The sequence below is a fragment of the Lynx rufus genome, unplaced genomic scaffold, assembly GCF_022079265.1.
Source record: "Lynx rufus isolate CCGP_SWC_20201006 ecotype Redwood Valley unplaced genomic scaffold, mLynRuf1.p SCAF_13, whole genome shotgun sequence".
NCBI classification, from domain to species: domain Eukaryota; kingdom Metazoa; phylum Chordata; class Mammalia; order Carnivora; family Felidae; genus Lynx; species Lynx rufus.
The window spans coordinates 30,340,667-30,365,448 of NW_025814827.1; the positions used below are offsets into that span (position 1 = coordinate 30,340,667).

General features: G+C 37.9%; 1 protein-coding gene across 2 annotated transcripts in view; it reads left to right on the forward strand.

Moving 5' to 3' along the window:
• The window catches only part of SPG11 (SPG11 vesicle trafficking associated, spatacsin), a 93,496-nt gene that overhangs the window by 30,555 nt on the left and 38,159 nt on the right, over positions 1-24,782 (forward strand). For both annotated transcript variants that reach the window (XM_047075167.1, XM_047075166.1), the window contains exons 9-23: positions 1,559-1,714; positions 2,131-2,306; positions 4,612-4,788; positions 5,627-5,698; positions 5,984-6,111; positions 6,414-6,589; positions 7,481-7,694; positions 12,612-12,815; positions 14,116-14,222; positions 15,674-15,819; positions 17,441-17,602; positions 19,778-19,844; positions 22,683-22,848; positions 24,027-24,232; positions 24,496-24,604. In XM_047075167.1, coding sequence (XP_046931123.1) covers positions 1,559-1,714; positions 2,131-2,306; positions 4,612-4,788; positions 5,627-5,698; positions 5,984-6,111; positions 6,414-6,589; positions 7,481-7,694; positions 12,612-12,815; positions 14,116-14,222; positions 15,674-15,819; positions 17,441-17,602; positions 19,778-19,844; positions 22,683-22,848; positions 24,027-24,232; positions 24,496-24,604 — 2,266 coding nt within the window. The remainder of the gene's footprint in view (positions 1-1,558; positions 1,715-2,130; positions 2,307-4,611; positions 4,789-5,626; positions 5,699-5,983; positions 6,112-6,413; positions 6,590-7,480; positions 7,695-12,611; positions 12,816-14,115; positions 14,223-15,673; positions 15,820-17,440; positions 17,603-19,777; positions 19,845-22,682; positions 22,849-24,026; positions 24,233-24,495; positions 24,605-24,782) is intronic.

Below are 24,782 nucleotides of genomic sequence, written 5' to 3' on the forward strand. Positions count from 1 at the left end.
CATAAATGTAGTGTTCAAAAGTTTGGATTGGGCTTTTCAGATCCTTTTCTGGGGGCAAAGGAAGTTTTCTGGAAATACCATTATAATCAGCTTCCCTGGGGATGTTGTTTTTAAGTGCAAAGAGTTGAACCACATTCCCTGCACATTAATGTATTGGCACATGAATGTGTTTTTCTCCTCCCTCATTATCTCCTTCCCCTCTACCACCATTATACAGTTCTAGACATCTGCATTTTTATTTTTATTTTTAAAAATTTATTCATTTTTTGAGACCCAGAGACAGAGCATGAGTGGGGAAGGGGCAGAGAGACAGGGAGACACAGAATCTGAAGCAGGCTCCAGGCTCTGAGCTGTCAGCACAGAGCCCGATGCAGGGCTCGAACTTATGGACTGCAAGATCATGACCTGAGCCAAAGTCGGATGGCTTAACCCATTGAGCCACACAGGCACCCTAACATCTGTGTGTTTAGATGAGTTTTACCCACTTACTGTTTTTTGTTCAAGAACTGCTGACATAATAGGGATGTAGTAGGGTATAAAACTTGAAAAATGCAGATGTTGAAGGAATAATAGTTATCTTGTGTTTTAATACTTTGTGGCAGGATTATACTATAAGCAGATGAATCAGACAACTATGTAAATCACAAACAAAAACTAAAAATGAACCAAAGTGAAAAAGGATAACGTTCCAGGCAATATCTTTCTCTTGTAACCTGTTATTTAAGGGAATGCTACTGATTTGTTCTAAATAGGATGTATAATTTGTTGCAGATTCCTCTTTCTCATTCCTGCCTGCCAAGAACTCAAATGTAACTGTGGTATAGCAACCCTTCCCTATTATACTGGCTGGTATATGTGTGATCTCAGAATAACATAGATACGATATGACAACTGATAATGGTGGATTCATTTACATTGTTTACACTTCCATGACCAGGCCTTAAGGGAAGGTCAGTTCTTAAAATAAGTAGTGTCTTCCTACCTATCTCCAAATACATGTCAAAACAGAAGGGTGTTTGTGCTTCAGCCTTGTTTTTGCTCAGTAATACAGTCAAACAAGCTTGTTTCCAAGTTACCCGTTGAGCTGTGGAAGATTTTTAATTTCAAATAAAATATATTTGTGGGGTGCCTGGGTGGCTTAGTAGGCTGAGCATCCAACTCTTGATTTTGGCTCAGCTCATGATCCCAGCGTTGTGGGATTGAGCCCTGAGTTGAATTCTAAGCTGGGTGTGGAGCCCGCTTAGGATTCATTCTTTTCTCTCTCTCCCTCCCTCTCTCTCCCTCCCTCCCCCCATCTATCTCCTTGCCCCCCCCCAACCCCCATCCTTCCTCTGCTGCATGAGTGCACGCATGCACTCCCTCTCTCTCAAATAAAAATAAATATATTTGTATTATGTGTCTTTCATAGTATCCATTCATACTGCGCTATCCTCTATATCAGGTAGTCCAATAGACATATATCTGTTATGTTCCTAAAAAATTTTAACATATTTTTGATTATGTTAGTTTTATTAGAAGGATACTGGTGTTCATGTTAATTTCTTTGGTTCTTTCTCAGATGTGGAAAAGCTGACACCAGCCTTGGATTTACTTTGCTCAGCAATTAGAGAAAGTGATTCTGAAACCCAAAGCAAACACTTTTCAGAACAGTTGCTTAATCTTACACTGTCTTTTCTTAACAAACAAATAAAGGAGCTTTTTCTTCACAATGAAGGTAAGATAGCAACAAAGAGGGGTGTAACTGCCCTATCCGTGTGTCAGGACAGAGATCCCAGTGGTCCTATTGCCCGAGAAAATATAAGCCAAGAGACTGCTATTTCCTAAAGCTGAGAAGAGTCAGTGTATATAATTGATTGAGTGAAATAGGCTCCAATACTGGCCAAGTTGACAGAAAGGACTAATTATTGTGAAAAGGGTTATGTTAAAACACAGAGCTACTGGTAAATACGAAGAAGCTCAGATTTTTTTGTTTGAAATTTGAAAACACCGAGTTTAATTGTTGGCATTTATCTAGAATTCTTTATAACAGCTTAGGGTTTATTCCTTTTCTCTAGTTCTTGCTCTCTCTATATGTATATGCACACGTACATTTTTATATATACGAAATTGGCAAATTGGTGTTTTCCACAGAACTAGATGAACATCTACAGCAGGGAGTGAACATTTTGACCAGCTACATTAATGAACTTCGAACCTTCATGATAAAGTTTCCCTGGAAGATAATAGATACCGTAGATGAATATGATGTAAATGAAAATGTCCCCAAAGTAAGAGAAAGCGATATATGGAAGAAACTCAGTGTTGAGGTAAATATGAGTAATTACTACTTTTTATTTGCCAGATTTAGAGGATCTGAGAAAACAATTTGAAAACCAGAATTTAGAATCTGTACATTTGTGATTCAGAATCTTTAGCAAGGTTTTATACATTTGGAGTTTAGGTTTTATAGATTTGGAGATCTCTGGGCATGACTTCAAATTTATGTCTACAAGCTTGTGTATGTAATTGAGAACACAGAGAGGTTCCCTCTGAATTCTTAATGCCAGATCTGCCCACTTAGATCCAGTGACAAGCACCTAACCCCAAACCTATGTGAAGTGGCACACTCTTCACGGTATTTCTTCAATGGCTAGGGCCTGGCACTTTGGACTTAAGCATTCTGCCTGACCTTTGGGTAAATCGCATTGCTGCTGGTAGTTTGATCTTAGGAAACTTATTTTATGGCATTATTTCTTGGACATATACTCAGTTTGAGTCCTATCTCACATTCCAGTTAAGATATCTTGCCAGTTAAATTTTCTAGCTCACCTGCTTGACTTTTTAAAAAATTTTTTTTAATGTTTATTTATTTTTGAGACAGAGACAGAGCATGAACGGGGGAGGGTCAGAGAGAGAGGGAGACACAGAATCCGAAGCAGGCTCCAGGCTCCGAGCTGTCAGCACAGAGACCGACGCGGGGCTCAAACTCACAGACGGCGAGATCATGACCTGAGCCGAAGTCGGCCGCTTAACCGACTGAGACACCCAGGAGCCCCTTGACTTTCTTTTTATAGAAGTTAGTACAACCAAACTGTGCTGCTGCCCTCTTTATGACTGGGGACTGGAAGGATCCTTCCACCCACCTGTCGAGTATTGGCTTTGGAAAGACAAAGACCAAAATAGCTTAACCCAGATAGATGATCAAACTCAGTAGGGAGTGAAAGTGATAAGTTTGACATACTGTCAGGTTCGCAGGACTGCTGTTCTTGGGGTGGAGGAACAGGGAAGTAGCTGGTGTGACTGCTTTTTCTGTATCTCTTATTCTCTATCCGAAAGTTGATTGATTTTCCCTCTACTGTTTTTGGCTTCTCTTTTACAGTCTCCTTTGCAGGTTTCACTTCCTATTTTTCACCCTTTAATATGCTCCAAGGTACCATCCCTCGTCCTCTGGTCTTTTTGCTCAAAATAATTGATTTTTAACTTTTTGAAAGGTTATAGCATATTTTGATGAAAGCTGTGGACTCTGTCTCCAAAAATATACATGCGATTGTGTGCATGTACACGTGCATACAATTTTGCATAAGGCTTCATGGGATTTACCTACTCCTTGAAAGCCCCGGGTTAAGAATGCCCCTATTTGGGCCACCTGGGTGACTCAGTTGGTAAAGTATCCAACTTCAACTCAGGTCATGATCTCCTGGTTTGCGAGTTTGATCCTGGCATTGGGATTTGTACTAATGGTGCGGAACCTGCCTGGGATTCTTTCTCTCTCCCTCTCTCTTTGTCCCTTCCCAACTTGTGCACGCGTGCTCTCCAAAAAAAAAAAAAAAAAAAGTCCCTCTTCTGTTCTGTTTGGGTATAGGTCTTCAGTGTAGGTCTTTATTCCTTCTTACTAGGATTTTTGCTGTAACCTTCTAATGCCTTACTGTCTTGAGCTTGAATCCCTTGTAGTCTATTCTCCACATTGCTACCTGAACATTCTTCCTAAAATATGTATCTGGTTATGTCACCCTTAGCTTTTAAGATCTTTCAGTGTTTCCACATAAATTTCAGGATACAATCCATCTCCTACATATAACACCCTTCATGATGGAACCTCTGCTTTTCTTTCAAATCTCATCTGCTACTATGTCCAGTTTTTTCTCCAGTTAAATTGAGTAATTTGGAGTTTCCTAAAGAGTGATACTGTTTCTTGCCTTTATACCTCGGTATATATTTATTCCCTCTTTTTGGGACACTTGTCCTGTTTCCTCAATATATGTATGTAATGCATACTTGCCTTTTAAATTTCACCTCATTAGTCCTCTCTACTAGGAAGACTTTTCTTTTGTTGTTACCTCTTTTATTTAGATGCTCCTCTTCTGGACCCTCCTCTCTAGCACCCTGGGATACCTGCATCATTGCCTTTATCATACAAGACTATACTCAATACTTTATTTGTATATTTTCCACTAGTCTAATAGCCTGTATTTTGGTCAACTTCATCTCTCCTATGCAAAGCACCAAATCTAGTGGTTGATTTTCAATAAAAGTCTATTAGGTGCTCAATAAATATATAAGTCCCATGTTGATAATCATAATAAGGAAATAAAAAGGAACTTAAAAGGCAAATATGTTTCCTCATTTTCTTAGGACGTTATTGCCGATGCTATTTTGAACAACAGAATACCAGAGGCACAGGCTTTCTTCAGGATTAACAGTCATTCTGCTCAAAGACTTGAGGAGCTGATTAGAATAGGCCTAAATTTGGTCTTTGACAATTTGAAAAAGAACAACATAAAGGAAGCCTCTGAACTTTTGAAGAACATGGTGAGTTGCATAAACTGTCTGATCTTAAAGTCTCTAATGGAAGAGAAGTTCTCTATATTGAATGCAATTTCTGGTTGATATAAAAATTGATTTGTATTCATAGTTGTGTCAGAAACTAAGAAATTTATATAGCCTTTACTGGGAAATAGAAATGTTCTTTGGTACTGAGAACTTTTTTGAAGAAATTTTTTTATTGGGAGTTTCCATCATTTATTCTCTGTTATACTTGGCACTTTGACTAGAAGGAGACAGTGCTTCTCCTAGAAGGCTTCACACATGTCAAAGTGTGCACAGAACCTCGTTTGTTGGGAAACATTCTGGGTTGTTCGTGTGACCCCTTACGTCTCCGTTTGAGCTAATGGCTTATACTTTTACTTCGTGCTCTGTGGTTTTACTTCATTTGAGAAGGGGAAGTCCCGGAGGTAGGCCTCCTGGACTAAGCTGAGACCTGGCCCTAATCTGCATGGTCGTGGCTTGTCCCTGGTAACTTTCTAGAGGTACAGAGTGAAACCATGCAAGCATTGTGATTTGCATTGACTTTTGTTTTCAAGTGAATCATTATAGCAGATAGCTGCAGTTTTGGTCATGGTAGCCTAGCATTACCTTAAATTGTTCTATCTGCTGCCTTTGTTCTGGCAAAATGGCTAAGGACTTTAGGGATAGGCAGTGTATACGTAAGGTAAATCTAGAGTATGAGTGTTCACAAGAGCAGAAAAGCTGTAGAATTCTAACAGGGTACATGTCTGTAATAGAGTATTTCTTTATCCAACATATATTTATGTTTAAAATAGTCCTTTTACAAAATTTAAAGGTTTTTCAATTTTTCTGTTTATTACAGGGCTTTGATGTAAAAGACCAGTTGCTCAAGATCTGCTTCTATACAACTGATAAAGATATACGGGACTTTTTGGTAGGTAAAGGTGAGGCTATGTAGTTTACATCTTCTAGTAAACCTCGGTGAAAATTCAAAATGAATTATTTTAATATTCGACTAATATCTAGTAAGTAAAAGTATTAAAATTCCTTTTATTTTTAATGATCATTTTGCATTTGTGATAAAAGAAAATTTGTGTGAATATATATACACTTCAAAAATTCAAAATACAATTCTTAAATGGCATTTAATCTCATGACATTTATTTTGCAATTGTGATTGATTTTTGTGAGGTCACTGCTTAATTACTTTTTATTCAAGGTTGAAATTTTAAAAGAAAAAAATTATTTTTCTGAAAATGAAAAGAGAACTATAGACTTCGTGCATCAAGTTGAGAAGTTTTATTCAGGACATTTTCAAGAAAATGTGCAGATCCAGTCCTTTGCCAGGTAGTCTTATTAGCCTGCTTTCAATAATATGGAAAAAATATTGTGGACATTGTTTATAATTGTTAGTGAGCACAGGTTTTTTATGTGGAACTGAGCTTACATTCTCTATGAAGACAAAACTTGTATCATCCAGAAGGGACTCAGGGAATTTCCTCTCATTTCAATATTTGTATAATTACATACATATTTTTAAGATAATAAATACAAAAATGATAGTATTGAATTATGTGTTTCCTAAAAGAGTTAAAGTTCATGAGCAGATTTTCCCTCCAAAATTAAAAAAATTTATACCATTGTTTCAGGTATAGGATGAAGGAACAGGATTTTTTCAAGCACAAATCTGTTTTGGACTCACTCCTGAAACATGATCCTAAAGATAAATTTAACAAACAGGACCACAGAGTTGTGTTAAATTGGGCTCAGTGGTGGAATCAACTAACACAAGAATCCATCCTTCTCCCCAGGATAAGTCCAGAAGGCAAGTGTGAAAGAACCTAAAATTTAAACATATTGTATGAGAATTAAATTAGGCATTTGAATATTTTGGTGAGTCTCCATTTTGGAATTCCTTTTGGAGGAAGAATACTCAGTTACTTTAAAATGCAAGTCATTGCATGAAGACCTCTTATCTCAAGGTTTTTATTTTAATTTTTAGAGAGTGTGTGCATGAGCTGGGGAGGGGCAGAGGGGAGAGAGGGGGAGAGAGAGAGAATGAGAATGAGAATCTTAGGCAGGCTCCATGCCTCAGCAAGGAGCCCGACATGGGGCTCAATCCCACGACTCTGGGATATCTCAAGGTTTTTGTAAGAGATTTATAATGTGACAGTGAAAGAGAAAAGCCATATGGTTTAGTGAATTGAAATTTCAAGGCTAAGAATTCTCTAGCCAGCCTCAAAGTGACATCTGTGTTTTTCCAATAGTCTTTGAGTTTCTTCTTGTGTAAACTTAGGATCTGTATCACATGAGGGCTCTGGGGAACAAGTAATAGTAGTTATGTATGGAATGTTAAATTCATGTTAACTATTACAGCCAAAGTTATTTTGTTTGTTTATTTAATTTGAGAGAGAGAGAGAGCGAGCATGAGCCAGGGAGAGGCAGAGAGAGAGGGAAAGGAAGAAAGAATCCCAAGCAGGCTCTGTGCTGTTAGTGCAGAGCCCAACATAGGACTTGATCCCATGAACCATGAGATCATGCCCTGAGCCGAAATCAGAAGTCGGGCACTTAACTGACTGAGCCACCCATGTGCCTCCAAAGTTTTTATTTATATTAAGAAAAGGGAAGAAGAATCTATTAAGTTAATTATTGTTGAGTTTTGTGTTAATAATCATAATTCATTGCTGTTTTAAAATGTATTTTATTCTTAATGCAGAGTACAAATCATATTCTCCCGAAGCCCTCTGGAGATACCTCACAGCTCGCCATGATTGGTCAAGCATTATCTTGTGGATTGGAGAATTTCAGACCCAGAACAGTTGTGCTTCACTTCAGCAGAACAGATGGCCCCTTCTGACTGTTGATGTTATTGATCAGAATACTTGCTGCAACAACTACATGAGGAATGAAATTTTAGATAAGCTGGCCAGGTATTGTAACTGGAGATGAATACAAGGAAGGGCAATAAAAAACTAATGGTGTAAATTTTGCTCTGAAATGCCATAAATCCAATGCAATGTTGTTTCATAGTATTTTAAAATTATAAAGTGTTACCATATATTGAGGTTTTAAAATCACATGCATTTTGGAGTGCCTGGGTGGCTCAGTTGAGTGTCTAACTCTTGATTTTGGCTCAGGTCATGATCTATCTAATGGTTTGTGAGATATTGAGCCCCATGTCAGGCTTCACGCTGTCAGTGCAGAGCCTGTTTGGAATTCTCTCTCTCTCCCTCTCTTTCTCTTCCTCTCCCCTGCTCATGCTCGCTCGCTCGCTCTCTCTCTCTCAAAATAAATAATTTTTAAAAAAATATTTAAGATCACATGCATTTAACACCATGGGTTAGTGAATAGGTTCTCATACTGTAGCTGACATGGTCAGCTGTCATTGGAGCTACAAGGACCAAGTGGCAAGAGCTGAGAAGAGGATGCCTTAGTGTCATGTAATGTCTCCCACTCTTCTCATTACTGTCACTGCACCTGTGTGCTGCCTGTGGATTTTAACTAAAGAGAACTGTTCAGTTAAGAAATTAGTGAGGGGGAGGGGTGCACCCAATTTTGGCTCAGGTCATGATCTCACAGTTGGTGAATTCCAGCCCTGCATCGGGCTCTGTGTGAACAGCTCAGAGCCCGAAGCCTGCTTTGGGTTCTGTGTCTCCCTCTTTCTCTGCCTCTACCTCGTTTGCGTTCTGTCTCTCTCTCTCTCTCTCAAAAATAAACAAACATTAAGAAAATAATTTTAAAAAATTTAAAAAAAAATCAGTGAGGGGTTGCCTGGGTGGCTTAGTTAAATGTCCAACTCTTCATTTCAATTGAGGTTATGATCTTGTGGTTCGTGAGTTCAAGGCCTGCATCAGTCTCTGTGCTGATGGTGCAGAGCCTGTTTGGGATTCTCTCTCTCTCTCTCTCTCTCTCTCTCTCTCTCTCTCTCCCCTGCACTCTCTCTGTCTCTCTCTCTCAAAATAAATAAACTTAAAAAAAAAAATTATTGAAGGGTAAGTAGCTCTTGAAGTGATGTGAAGACTTGAAATTTTTAATTAATTGCTAAAAACAATTCTGTTAGATTGAACCATGTGAACTTGCCATTTGTGTGGGTCAAAAATGGTTGAATATCAGCAATTTCACAGGCTAAACCTAGTCTATCTTCCTAAGGCTATAAAAATAATATAATGAGACAATAACATATATATTAATTTTTAAGTTTCTGAAGCTTATTCCCCATGTATTTATTTTATTTTATATTTATACTTTTAGGGAAGTGTAGCTGTATTGTCCTAATCAATTTGAAGATGTGGAGAGTGAAATCTAGAGAAGTTAGGAGCTTTGCCCAAGCCAGTTACTTACAGACTTCAATTCTTTTACCTCTGACTTTCTATTTGCTGTTCCTTCTATTGCACTAAATCCTTTCCTTATTTACTAAAAGTAAAATTGCATATAACTTGCATGGTTGTCAAATATTTGGCTTAATATTTATTTATTTGAAAAGCTAGTATGTGTGTGATTCAACAGGAATATGACACTAGTGAATTAGGTCTACAGTAAGAGATTAAAAGGAAAAACTCATACCACCCTGTTAGATACAGAAGAGCATTTGATAAAATTCAGCATCTATTTATCATAAAAGCTACATATTAGCAAACTAAGAGTGGATGCAAATTTCCTTAATGTGAAAGGGGTATCTAAAGAAATCTTGTAGCTAACGTTATGCTTGATGGTGAAACACCACAAACGTTCTATTTAGATTTGGAGCAAGACAAGCCTGTTGTCGATTCTTCCCAAGTTGATCTTTAGATATAATGCAATCTCAATAAAAATCCCAGCAGGTTTTCTTGTGGATTTTAACAAGCTGATTATAAATATTTATATGAAAATGCAGAGGGTCAAGAATAGCCCTGAAAAAGAACTTGTCCTCCCAGGTATAAAAGTTTATTCTAAAGCTCTAGCAACCAAGACAGTGAGAGTATTGGTTCAAGGATAGACAAATAGACCAGAGAACAGAATAATGAGCATAGAAACAAACTTCTACATGCATCCTCACTTTATATATGACAGAGGTGGCACTGAATAGCGGGCAAAGAACATTTTTTTTGACAAATGGGAGCTGGGGTAACAAGATAGCTGTGGGGGGGGGGGTTGGATTTAAATTGGACTTTTATTTTTAATTGGACTTTCTGCCTTCTCTCATGCATACAGTCAATTCCAAGTAGATTTCAAAACCCAAATGATAAATGTAAAACTATAAAACTTTTAGAAGATATGGAAGAATATTTTCATGACCTTGGGAGTAGGGTATGCTTTCTAAACAGCCTAAGGGGTCAAGGAGAATGGTTACTGAGACCTAGAGAGCTGCCTGGCAAGAGTTGTGTCCCTTAGTGGAGAGTGTCAGGCAACCTGCAGTCACCCAGCACAGAAAGAGCCAAGGTATCCTCATCTTCTCTTCTTTCTGACTTTTCTCTTCTTATGGGGGTCTTCCATAGGCAAAACAAAATGGAAGCCTGAGGGTACTAGAGTCTTCTGTGCAGGTGAGCCTCCAGGGATAGGAGAAGAGTAGAGCTTGGATCTGGAGGGGAAGATAACAGCATACATAGGCATTTCACAAAAGAGGAAACACAAATGGCCAATAAACATACAAAAAGATGGTCTTCCTCATTTGTAGTCATGGAAATATAAAATTATTTTACCAAAAATCTAGGAGTGCTGCACTGACCATCAAAGGTAGAGAGTAGATAAATAAAATGTACTTACAGTCCTACAGTGGAATACTATATAACAATGAAAACAAACTGAGGGTATTATGCTAAGTGAAATTAGAGAAAGACAAAAATCATATGACTTCACTCATGAGGACTTTAAGAGACAAAACAGATGAACATAAGGGAAGGTAAACAAAAATAATATAAAAACAGGGAGGGGGATAAAACAGAAGAGACTCTTAAATATGGAGAATAAACAGAGGGTTACTGGAGGGGGTGTGGGAGGGGGGAATGGGCTAAATGGGTAAGGGGCACTAAGGAATCCACTCCTGAAATCATTGTTGCACTATATGCTAACTAATTTGGATGTAAATTTTAAAAAATAAAATTAAAAAAAATAATGAAAACAAACTGTACTCACAGGTATTAACATGGGTAAATCACACAATGTTCAATAAAAGAAATGAGACTAAGAATAATATATCCAGATAGTACCATTTATGCATAAAGTTTAAAATAGGCAAATCCAAGAGTGCCCGGATGGCTCAGTCAGTTAAGCGTCCAACTTCAGCTCAGGTCTCATGGTCTGTGAGTTCAAGCCCCGCATCGGGCTCTGTGCTGACAGCTGGGAGCCTGGAGTCTGCTTCAGATTCTGTGTCTCCCTTTCTCTCTGCCCCTTGCCTGCTTGCACTCTGTCTCTCTCTCTCTCAAAAATAGATAAACTTCAAAAAAAAATTTTTTTTAAGTTGGGAATGGGCAGGGGGGCACCTGGATGACTCAGTCAGTTGAGCATCCAACTTCAGCTCAGGTCATGATCTCATGGTTCATGAGTTTGAGCCAGCATCAGGCTATGGGTGGACAGCTCAGAGCCTAGAGCCTACTTCAGATTCTCTATCTCCCTCTTTCTCTGCCCTCCCCTACCTGCACTCTGTCTCTGTCTCTGTGTCTCTCTCAAAAATGAACATTACAAAAATTTTTTTAAAAATAATTATTACAAAGTTAGGATAGTGGTTACCTCTGGGGGTAGCAAAGGACATGCATGGGGGAAGAATACACCAAGGTATAATATTCTGTTATTTGGGTGATGGTTACATAGTGTTTCTGTACATGCCACATTATATATTTCCTATTGTCCTCTGTATAGTATATAAATTTAACAGTAAATTTGTAAAATGTAATATTTAAATGCAAATTTCTATTCTTGTTGTTGGTCTGTTTAAATTATTCCGTTTTAGCTTCTAAATGGTTTTGTTTGGGAATTTTGGAAATTCCCAGTGCTTAAAACATCTAATTTCAAGAGCTAACCACTGTTGCCACGGTGGATTGTGCAATTCTAGTTAAAATCATAAGAAAATGGAGATAGCGGGGCGCCTGGGTGGCTCAGTCGGTTAAGCGGCCGACTTCGGCTCAGGCCATGATCTCGAGGTCCGTGAGTTCGAGCCCCGCATCAGGCTCTGTGCTGACAGCTCAGAGCCTGGAGCCTGTTTCAGGTTCTGTGTCTCCCTCTCTCTGACCCTCCCCCGTTCATGCTCTGTCTCTCTCTGTCTCAAAAATAAATAAACGTTAAAAAAAAAAATAAAAAAAAAAAGAAAATGGAGATAGCTTAGATTGGGTTTTTGAAATAATGAAGATAACTCTAGACTGTCATTTAAATACTAAGATGGTGCACCAGTCTTCATCAGAAACTAGCAAAATATATATGTGTCAGAACAGATTTATAGAGTGAGACTGTAGCAGGAATCTCAGACAGATAGTCGTGACGCTGAGGCTTTTCTTTCCAGGAAGTAACTTTATTCCTGCCAGCATTGCTCAGTTGGGTTCGTCCCTGGAGAACTGAGCCCTGAACGCCACGTGGTGTAGTTTTCTATATACTTTTTACTTCTTTGTCTCCTATATATGGTAACACACAAACATGTAGTCTGGTTAAGTGGTCTCCTGTTACAAGGTTGTGAGGGATGTTGTCACATACACATATAGCCAGGTTGCTTTGAGGTTTGTTTTTTCTTACATTAGGGAGGGGACCCTACCACAAGACTTGGCAGTCTTAATTTGTAAATCCTTATTTTTAAGTAGCTGAGACTTCCACAATGGAAGTGGTTTGGTCTGCCCTGAGTCTAGCAACTTGGTAACTTGCCACCTCTGAAACCTGCCCAACAGGAGTGGGATTTTTCTTCAGTCTGAACTAGAAGACTTTGAACTCTTCCTCCTAAGACTGAACCGCATTGGAGGTGTGATGCAAGATACTCTCCCCGTTCAAAACTACAGGTCCAAAGAAGGTTGGGATTTCCATTCTCACTTCATTCTCTATTGTTTGGAACACAGTCTGCAGTATCTTCTCTATGTCTATCTTGACCATTACAAGTGAGTATTGAGAATTGATTTGTCCTTGAGCAGCACAAATCAATTTCCTCTTTCCATACTACTTCTGAATGTGACTTTTAGGAAAATATTCAACACTCCCTTGGGAATACTGATCTTTTTGAAATAGTGCCCCTTCACTCCAATACTTGGTACCTTAGTTCAGTGCTGCATTCAGCTAACTGCTTATCATGTGTTTTTTGGTGATGTTAATCCTGTAACATGTCTGTTAACCTATAAGATAACTACAAAGAATAAAATGAAAGAAATGCCTTAAAAGTTTAAAAGAGAGGAAGATTCTGAAAGTTAACTTGGAGTTACTTGATACCTTCATTACCAGGCAAATGAGTGCTAAACAATTCTGTAAGATTAACAGAAGGTTATGAGTTCATAGCCACTGCAAGGTATGTTAGGTATACTCTTAAACTGATATTTAGATGGATAGATATACATCAGTGTGTACTGCCCAAGATCACTCTGGCTGCTCTGAATTGCTGTTGGGTCAGTGCTAACAAGACTATGTCTCTAATATAGGAGTACTTACAGTGTTCCTGGCACTAGACTAAGTACTTTACGTGCATTATCTCATCTAATTTTCACAAAAGGCCTATCGGGTGGTTATTCCAATCTCCATTACACAGATGAGGAAACTGAAGCATTGAGAGAGGCCAAGTGCCTTACTTACAGCACATGGCTGTCATAAATGGCACAGCCAGATTTAATTCTACTTAGATTTGATTCCAGAGTCCACCCTTAGGTGCTAAGGAGAACCTTTTTATTTTATTTTGTGTATTAAAGACTAAGAATTCAAATAGATGGTGTTTTTCTGGTTCGTATCATTGAAGCTTATTTAGACACAGAAATGTTTTCCCCAAAGCTGCTGGTAAGAGAAGATTTAGAAGTCATATATTCAAAGGATCTATCCTGAGACTTAATTCCTTGGTCCTAGCTTCTCTGTAGTTGTGGAAGTTTTTAAAAGCCTCTGAAGTTTGAAAATGCTGACAAGTTTTTGTTGTTTAAAATAATAAAATATGACAGGACAAGTTATCTGTTAATCTTACAGAGTTGGTAAAATTTCATCATGGAAGTAAACACATTATAAATAAAATTATCTGTCTCTAAATTTTTCTCTATTTCTAGACCATAAGTAATAAGTAAAACACAACACAAGATTGGAGTATATTATATTTACTTTTAATTCTGAAATTCCTTTTTAAATGCTAGTTATCATCTGGAGCAAACATGATTGTAACCGTCTTATCCTGTGTGCTAACCAGAGTTTGTTCCTTTGTTTTATATACAGACTTAATCCTTCAAATTGTCCCTTTTTGGAAAAAAGTGAATTATATGAAGCTCACCCTTGGTTTGAATTTTTAGTTCAGTGTCGACAAGTTTCCAGTAATTTAACAGGTATGGGTGTACTGTATTAAATACAAAAATGTGGGGGTGCCTGGGTGGGTCAGTCGGTCGAACATCCAACTTTGGTTCAGGTCATGATCTCGTGGTTCATGAGTTCAAGCCCCTCTTTGGGCTCTGTGCTGACAGCTCAGAGCCTGGACCCCGCTTTGGATTCCATGTCCCCTTCTCTCTTTGCCCTTTCCTTGCTCATGCTCTGTCTCTTAACAAAAAAAAAAAAAAGTCTGGCTAAATGGTCTGTTAAATGGCACGTAATTTGTGTTCTCTAAATAAATCATTTGTCTATAGACAAACATCTGACTATAACCTAGGTTCAAGCTTTGTTTAAAAAGCAGAAGACCAAAAATGTTGCCCTCTTGCCAGCCAAGAAAAGCCAGACAGCATGTGTGCTAGTGTTCCCTTCCCCCTCAGCCTCAGGCTTATTCTTTCTGGATATATCTCATCTTACCAGTTTATCACAGGGTGAATTCCTGCTCTCTGGTAATGACACCCTTTTTCTATGAAAAAGTGGTCTGTCTTCCAGGTGTCTGCCCTGAATTTTTTAGTAAGTAACTCCAGATGGAATTTAAAAAAAAACAAACCACAGTATGTCTGGATTGTTCTGTCTTATGTAGTGGAGCTGCTGAAGGAGAGCTTTGCTCTGGTTATAATCAGAAAAGCCCTGTAACCCCCGCCCCCCTTGAGGGTTTAGCTGGTATTATTCCAGAGACTCCACTTGGGAAAGGGGACAGGCAAAGCCACTAACACAGGCAAGGAATGTCAACAGCCAATCTTTCACTTTTATGTAATTCTGGGTTTTTTTCCAATATAAAGAATTTTTTCATAATGTGGGTTGGGGTTTTTTTTTGTTTGTTTTTGATGTTGATAATATGTTTATTGTAAAGAAAAATTGGACGCCACAGACAACTATCAAAAGGTAAAACTCTGCAGGTAGATAGCCTAGGTAGATAATCATCCACAGGCAACTCTTGATCTGTCTTCATGTGTTTTGTTCTGGTTATTTTCTCTATCCTTTTTTTTTTTTTTTTTTTTAGCCTGCATTCATCCACCAAATGTTTATTAAGCTCCCACATCGTGACAGTCTATCTGTGAGAGTCAGTATTTCAGGCATTGATTTGTATGAGCTCTTTGCTGAAGACATTAATTTTAGGTTATCATTTGTTAATTTGTTGTTAAAATTCCACGCCGCCCCTACCCCCCCCCCCCAGTTCATTACTGCCTTTTAGTTTTCTTTTGTTTATCTCAGTTGTTTGAACAGTTGTTTGTCTCAGTTGTTTAAATAGAAGTTTATTTTTATTTGGACAAATCTCTTGTTTTCCCTTTTGATGTTTTCTTATTGCTTTTAAACATAGAAAGTCCTTCATACTGTGGATAGTGAAAATTTTCTTCTCAGAATTATATAACTCTTTCTCTTAAGTAAAAAAACCTACTCTTTTGTTTTCCAGATCCCAAATTGATCTTCCAGGCTAGCCTTGCAAATGCTCAGATACTGATTCCCAGCAACCAGGCCAGTGTAAGCAGTATGCTGTTGGAAGGACATACTCTCCTGGCCCTTGCTACTACAATGTATGCCCCTGGGGGTGTCAGCCAGGTACGGATAGCACTTTTACCTGTTATTGCAAAATAGGACTGATTTTAAATTTAGCAGAAATATCTATGGATTTTCTAGATCTCCTGTGATATTCATGTATAACTACTTATAAGTATCTCATTATATTAAAGAGCATAAAACAAAGGATGAAGTTTTATATTTTACATTATATCCTCTTAAGTTGAAAGGGAACTAATATGTGATGTAGAGATTTTTTTTTTATTCTTTCTTTCTCTTTCTTTCCTTCTTTCTTTCTTTCTTTCTTTCTTTCTTTCTTTCTTTCTTTCTTTCTTTCTTTTTCTTTCTCTATGGATTTCAGAAGCCTTGTATTAGTCAGGGTTCTCCAGAGAAACAATCAATTGTGTGTGTGTGTGTGTATATCTGGTATTTATTTATTTTTTTAAGTTTATTTATTTTTTTGAGAGAGAGCACAGGCAAGGGAGGAGCAGAGAGAAGGAGAGACAGAAGCAGGCTCCGCATCACCAGTGCAGAGCCCTAGGAGGGGCTCCAACTCATGAACTGTGAGATCATGACCTGAGCTGAGATCAAGAGTCAGACTCTAAACTGACTGAGCCACCTAGGTGCCCCTACCTTTGTTTTTTAAACTCCAGGTTTGTTTTAAGGATAGCGCGTCAGTTTCTGATTGCTCCTGGGAGTAACTGTATTTTAGATGTGTGGCTTAGGAATTACTGTCTACTATTTGTACTCTTAGGCAAAAAGGAAATCATAATTTTTAGCTATCCATATAAACTCTTAAGGGACCCAGTGGAAATTTGCCCATCTCTGCTTCTTTGTAAGTATAGTATGCCTGGTTAGAGGGAACTGAATTAAGGATGCTGTTTAACATCTAATCCTTAAAAGCTTCTTACTGATGCTAATTTAATATAATACTACATCCTCCAGATTATTGCAATGTATTTTAATTCATATGTTTATCTATTCCTCTGTTTATAATCACCTGTCAAAAAATAGTCATAGAATAACTTGAGCACTGAGGGAGAAAAACCTAGGTAGGAGTCATCTAGTCAAGTGGTTTTCTTTTTCCTTTAAAAATATTCACTATTTACTCTTTAAATATTTTAAGGGGTGCCAGGGTGGCTCAGCTGGTTGAGCATCTGACTCTTGATTTCATTTCAGGTCATGATCCCAGGGTCATAGGGTTGAGCCTCATGTCAGGCTCCATGCTGAGTGTGGAGCCTGCTTAAGATGGTCTCTCTCTCGCTCCCTTTTCCTCTGCTCCTCTCCCCTGCTCACACATGTGCTCTCTAAATAAATTAAATAAATAAAATTTTAAAAAATAAAAAATACTCTAAACATTTTAGTAGCAGAGCCTTTTTTCAAACAGTTTTTTCACATATAGTTTGAAAACCACTGATCTAGTTGAACTTCCTAATCTTATAGATGAGGAAACTGAGGCCTGATGTTGAATATCTGGCCCAGGGTCACCAGCTAGTTTTTCCTAGAACCAGAATGAGAACTCTTGGCTTCTAACTCCTTGACCATTGGTTTTTTCACTTCCATGTATTTTTTCAAGCTAACCTTGTTTCATTCTTGTGAAAAAAAAACTTAAATTTGGGAAAGAGAAAACCCTTACTCTGTACCATGTGATCTTTTTATTTAGGTTGTTCAGAATGATGAAAATGAGACCTGTTTGAAGAAAGTAGATCCCCAGTTACTGAAGATGGCATTAACTCCTTATCCCAAGCTAAAAACTGCTCTATTCCCACAGTATACTGCCTCTAATGTCCTGCCACCTGATATTACACTTTACCACCTTATGCAGGTACAGTATTTAGGTGGATAGTATTGAGGGGTATCAGTCAAGGTTCAGCCAGGAAAACAGAAACCTACTCTGGGTCTTTCAATGTTTATTACTTCTTTTTGAGAGAAACAGAGTGCAAGCAGGGGAGGGGCAGAGAGACAGGGAGACACAGAATAAAGCAGGCTCCAGGCTCTGAGCTGTCAGCACAGATCCCGTGTGGGGGCCCAAACTCCTCAACCGCAAAATCGTGACCTGAGCCGAAGTCAGACACTTAACCGACTGAGCCACCCAGCTGCCCCTACCCTGGGTCTTTCAAATAGGAAATTACACAGTAACAGCAGAAAGGAGAATCCAAACATGCCCTGGTGAGACAACCCAAAAACTGATGAAGAAGGAAGCCGTCAACACTCCTAAGGCTGCAAGAACAGTGCAAGAAAGTGGTGTTATCAGAACCCAGAAGCTGGAGCGGTCTCTGGGAGCTAATCTGACAACCTGGCTGTCTAATGAGAGCTGGAAACAGAAGGTGGAGCTGGAACCTTGGAGGAGATACCCCAGAAAACAAAGAAGGAAAAAAATACCTGGTTTCTCCCCTCTTCCCACCTTTAGTATCCATGTTGTTCTCTGGGCTAACCCTACTGGTAGCCAAAGGGCAAATGAGCTTGGGCAATGCAGTTCTCTGTAGGGGAAAGGTGGAAATGGATCTGACAGGGGATAGTTGGCCAGCATACTTGTCTGCTGCTTTCATCGAAAGCATTCTACACAGATAACTTGGGTCTCTCTCTTCTCAGTGAATCGAGTTATTTGTTTATTTAAATCAGTGCTTCTTAACCATTCTCAGGACAAAACCTCTTTAAGAATGTGAGTCCTCTACCCAGAAAAACTGCACATATATGTATAAGTTTGCATATATTTTCGAGGAATTCATATACCCTGAAACCTATTCAGGGATCTTCTGTTATGAACAATTCTTTTGTTCATTTCTCATTTCAGAGGGCTTTCGCTTTTTTTCTTTAGGTGCGCATATTTCCCATTAGGGTCTTTAATTCAACATAAACACTATATAAAGGTACAAAATTTCTCCAGTGTGAACAGTCCTTAATTTATAGAGTAGTCCTGCTCAGAATGCTCACTCCCCATGTGGGTGCCACTCCATGAACTGCTTGTTGCTGGGATGTGATGAGATTAGGATCTTGAACTATTATATAAATCTATGTTACTAAGTACACGGTTCAGTTCAGCAGGCTTTTGTTGTGTTTTTTTTTGTTGTTGTTTGGTCTGTGTAGCAAGACACTCTTGAAGCAGGAAGCATTTAGCTGGATTTAAAGTTATTGCAAGTTTCTTATCTTATTGCAGACCAGTAGCACTGGTATAAACTTTAAGTGGATTATACCAAAGCAGTTGCACTGCCTAAAGTGGATTCAATCAGCCTAGAACATAAGTGATTCAGGTTGTTCTTTGTTCTCTTCTCAAGTTGACTGATGCAATTTTTTAGTCGTATTACTTTATGAAAATTAGCCCTTCCTTAACAGACCACAAATTCTTATTTAATTTTAAATCAAAGCTGCTTTTTCCTTAGCCACTCACATCTTGACTTAAAAGTTTTATTTTCTCCTTTATCTTTTCTACCATCTGTTGATCATCTTTGCTAAATCTTTGGCTTAGAGAAATTTCAAACAGCTATGGCTCCCAGCTTTCAAACCTTTTCTGACTGGCTTAACAACTTCCTGCCCTCTTTTTTCTTTGATGGCAGTGGTGGTTCGTTCACCACATTCCTCTAACCTTTGATCTACTTTTCCTCTTTCCTTTCTAGTCCTGCCTTAGCTTACATTGTCTTGTTTACATGGTAACATTTTCTAGCCTCTTCTCTTGCTTTTGGATTCCAAAAGTATTTCAAAAATCCATTTACATTATGATTGATGTTGTTTGAACCGAAAGAGAGTACACTTGGCAGATGTAGTTTGAAGTGAGGGGAGTCTGTAAAAGGAACACAGCCAGTTCTTTTTTTATTAACATAGGAAAGTGTCTCATGCATTCTTTTTTTTTTTTTTTTTTTTGTAAGTTGGGCTGAGAGAATTTATGTTCAGAAAGATAAGGTTGAAGAAGGGAAGCAGACTACCTGTGAAGTCTTTTCATACAGTTTTGTTTACTTATTTTAGAGTCGATTAACTTTTAATTCTGACTTCTCCCCTTTTTCAGTCATTATTGCCCTTTGATCCTAGCAGATTGTTTGGCTGGCAATCTGCCAACACACTGGCTATAGGAGGTAAGTCATTATAGGTATTTAGGGCTTTAGAAGTTAAGTATTTCAGCAGTGTTGACAGTAGAAGTTAATTTATGTAAGGCCAATCCAGTTTTTTTCTCTGCTTTTTTTTTGTTTTGTTTTTTGAGAGAGAACATATGTGCACGAGTGAGTGGGTAATCGGGGGAGGGACAATGGAAAGGAAGAGAGAGACTCTTAAGTAGGCACCATGCCCAGTGTGGAGCCCAGTGTAGAGCTCGATCTCATGACCCATCATGAGATCATGACCTGAGGTGAAATCAAGAGTTGGTTGCTTAACTGATGGCTGCCAGGCACCCCTCACTGCTTTCCATTTTAAAAATAAAGATGCATTCCGATGGAAAACATTTTCTAGGAGACTGAACTGAAAACATTTCGTGAGTTAAAAGTAATTGTAATACATCACTAGTGCTATTCTTGCCGAGAAATATAAGATGTATTATCCTAAAGTGTATCTGTATTATCTATCTGCTTAAATTTCTCCCTTTCCAAAAATCCCTGTTTGCAGTATAGTATTATAAATAAGATTAAGAGCATAGGTGTTGGCTTTAGACAAATCCTGGCTCGATCTTGGGTAAGTGATGTAAGCTTTCTTCAGTTCCCTACAAAATAAGGTTAATAACAGTGCCCACCTCACGTATTACATGAGAATGACAGGAGACAAAGCTCTTGGAGCTCCTGGCTCATGGTAAGCACCAGAGGCATGCACATTGCTGTTCTTTTTAGACCAGAAGCACTTCTCTGATCTTTTTTTTTTTTTTTGGTGCCATGCTTAAACTCTACTTTTTCTTTTTTACTTTTAAATTTAGGGTTAGCCTTTAATGTCATGGTACTTGTGGTGTCTCTGCCGATATTACTCTAAAGTAGGCTTCAGATTAGCACTTTGCACATAATGTATACCCTGTAAATATTTATGGACATGCATAAAAATGAATTTTCTAATGTGTCCATTTTGTAATTTCAAATTTCAATATATTTAACTCACCTAGTGCCCAGAGCTCGTGCAGTGCCAGACCTGTAATAGATGTTCAATACATATTTGTTGATGGCTGAATATAGTAGTGCGTATTGCATTCTCAAATGAAAATACTTTCTTAATCTCAGTGAAGTTACTACTAGAGTGTAGACTGATTCCCGTGTGCTGTTCTAATGCCTCCAACTCCAACAACTTCACCAGAATCCTGACCCCCTTTTGGAGACTGAGCACCGTACTGGGTACACTTGGGGAAAAGAGAGGAAGTTAAAGGCATATTCCCTGCCTGGTGTTGGGAAATATTTGAAGAAATAAAGCATAAAGTAAATGAAACAATTATAAAAACATAATGTGGATTTATGAGATTGGAGAATTGTATTTAATTAGAATGTTTATACTTTTTTTTCATATGGCCTTACCACTGAAAAGAGATGTAGAGTGACTGCGAGGTGACTTGGCTTCTGTGTCAGGCCAGAGAAAATTACCTTTTGGGTAGAATTTTTTCTTGTATACACTCTCCATACTAGCCCTCAGCTGCTAAAAGATCACGGTCTTACTTGAATTAAAAACTGAAGTTAGCTGATTTGGTGCCAGGCAGTGCTATATACTTCACATGTATTTAGCAAATATTTAATGAGTGAATGAACAGTTTTATGTGTAATTACAAGTTACCAAAGTCACTGTGTTCTCACAAAGAATATAGATAAGGCATGTGACAATTTTTTAATCTCAAAGGTGGTAGACTTTTAAGTAATAGCTTTGTTAGATGACAGACACCTCTCTTCAAGTCTGTCTGTCTGTCTGTCTTTTTCTTTAAGAACCAAGTCACAGTATAAAAAATCCTTTTTTTTGGAGGATAATTTTTTTTTTTTTTCAGAAATAGGCTTTGAACTTTGAAAATAAGAGCAGATGAAGTTTTCCAAGAACTTGTTCCTTAACAGTTCAAAATGTGGTTTCAGGGGTGCCTGGGTGTCTCAGTCAGTTGAGCATTCAACTCAATTTTGTCTCAGGTCATGATCTCACAGTTCATGAGCTTGAACCCCGCATTTGGCTCTGCACTGAAAGCACGGAGTCCTTGGGATTCTCTGTCTCCCTCTCTCTCCTCCCCTCCCCTGCTTGCATGCACAGGTGTTCTCTCTCTCTCTCTCTCTCTCTCTCAAAAATATAAATAAATGTTAAAAATATACATTTAGAAGAAAACAAAAATGTTATTTCATTTTTTTTTTATAGGTAGTGAGTGGCCTAAGAGGCAATTAAAGATTAGGGCTTGACAGAAGTGGTTATTTCATACTAACTTGTCACATGCAAACATCTTCTGACTTCAGATTTCTCTAGAGAGGAAAAAATGTTTTTTTCTGTTATTTTCATGGGCACAGAGTAACTTTAAACTGAGCTACTCTGCTAATCTTAGAAAGATGGTATTATCATATAGCTAATAAGGTCCTCTATGAAAACATCATCAGAAACTATAGCTTGTGATAAACGGAAATTGTAGAACGGTATTAATATGAAGAAAAGGATGTTCTTAAAACTGTTTACTGGAGGAAGGTATAGTGAGTTGGCCTTGGTGAATAGAGGACTCATATAAATACGTTATGAAGGGATTTCATTGTGTTATGAGCTGCATGAATGAATTGTAAAGCTCTTTGTGCAGATCGTCAGCAGAGATTTTACAGGCTAAAAGATTATTGCCATTGTGAACTTAAATGATCATCAAATATAGAATTACGGCATATAAAATAAGTTCTGTGAGGAACTTTTACCATTGCAGAGTTAAGTTTCCCACGTACAAATTTGGAATTGATCATGGTGAAGTGAAGAGGATTAATATTGCTTTACTTTCCCCCCAGATGCAGGGAGTCATCTCCCGCATTTTTCTAGCCCTGACCTGGTTAATAAGTATGCTATAGTGGAACGTCTGAATTTTGCTTATTATTTACAACATGGACGGCCTTCGTTTGCATTTGGTACTTTTCTGGTCCAGGAATTAACCAAGAGCAAGACTCCCAAGCAGCTGTGAGTATTTAAAACATAATTTGTACTCTTAATAAAAGGCATATCTGAGTATTTTTCACATGTATTTGAAAAAAAATTCTGAAAACATATCGCAGTTAAATAATTATATCTGGCTAGTAATTTAGTGTTATTTTTTTTCCCCTTTGTGCTTTTCTGTATATCCCAAGTGTGGGGAATTTAGTGTATCTTTGTTAATAGGAAAAAAGATAATAAAGATAATATTAAAAGATTCTTTTTATGTCTTTTAAAATTCTGTTTAAAAGAGAAAAATGACCCAGGAGCTTGCCAAATATTAGTGGTTCCTCTAAAGAGGGAATTGTATATATAATAAGATGTGAATTCTGTATTTATGATCTTCATTTTTTATAATTCACTTTTATAAAGTACAGAATTTGGAGAAGTATTTTATATAATCAGCTAAATATAGATTTACTTTATTTATTGATTTGTCTTATAGCTAACAAAGTAATGCATTTTTATGGTAAAATGTTCAAGTAATTCAGAATGGTGAAAAATGAAAGATAAAAGTCCCTGAGTCTCCTGTCTTCATCCTACATAGTAAATTAATACGGTTATTTTTGTGTGCATCTGTCCTTGAAATTTGTCTACGCTTGTAAAACTAATATAAATGGGGACACTTGGGTGGTTCAGTCAGTTAAGTGTCTCTTGATTTCAACTCAGGTCATGATCTCACAATTCTAAGATCGAGCCCCGCATGAGGGTCTGTACTGACAGCATGGAGCCTGCCTAGGATTCTCCCTCTCTCTCTGCTCCTCCCATGTGTGTGTGCTCTCTATCTAAAAATAAACATTAAAAAGAAATTTTAAAACCTAATATGTCAAGTTTAATTGGCATTAATTTTCTTGGTAGTATGTATATATATTCATAATTGATAAGATCACAAGTTGACAGTCTTTCAGAAGTTCTGTGTTCCTTGGATGAAGTTGGAAGCAAGAATAATTTGGCTTATAAACAGGTGTTTTAGGAGAAGGTGAAATGTATGGGAATGGGGAGCTATGGAGACAACTAAAAACTGCCAAGAACTTAAATGGGTGTGTGCAGGGGGCAGAAATCATAGGTGTCTGACGCTTCATGTATCACTGTGTAATTCTAGCTGCTCTTCCTGTTGAGAAACAATTTTCATATCCTGATGTGATTTTGATTTCTTCCTTTTTCAGGGTCCAGCAAGTAGGCAATGAGGCCTATGTTTTAGGACTCTCCTCCTTCTACATACCTTCAATAGCAGCTGCGTGTGTTTGTTTCTTAGAACTGCTTGGCCTCGACAGCCTAAAGCTCAGAGTTGATATGAAAGTGGCCAATATAATTTTGAGCTACAAGTGTAGAAATGAAGATGCTCAGTACAGCTGTGTCAGAGAGTCTCTAGGTACAGCACCTTTTCTATCTGGGGTTTGTTTTATTCAGGGGACAAGGGATGAATAGGTCTGAGGCACTGGATTATGAGTGGTTGGGGGAGAAACAATTACCTTCCTGTCTCATTCTTTTCCGGCAGAATGTTTGCACTTTATCTCACTTTTTTGGGCCTTTTAATTAGGTTCTGAAATGGCCCAAGGCCACACTCTTCAAACAGAAATTCCCAGTGCCTGACCCTTTCTCTTCACCATATTTTATTGTTTATATTTCTTACAGCTGAAAAACTATCTAAACTGGCTATGGGTGAAAAGGCAACCATAGAAGAATTGCTTATTCTTTTAGAAGAAGGTATATGGAGCAGCATTCAGCAGCAGGAAATAAATAGGTTTGTTGAATTGCAACCTCAGTCTTTTTTCCAGCAAACTTTAATCTTCCAAGCTGTGTTTGCCTAGTCTTTCTTCTAACGCCTCACATATTTTTATCAATCCTTTCAAGTCTTCTTACTCAGCCAGCGTATAGCAGATACTTGGTAAATGGACAAGGATTTTAATTTCTTCTTGCCA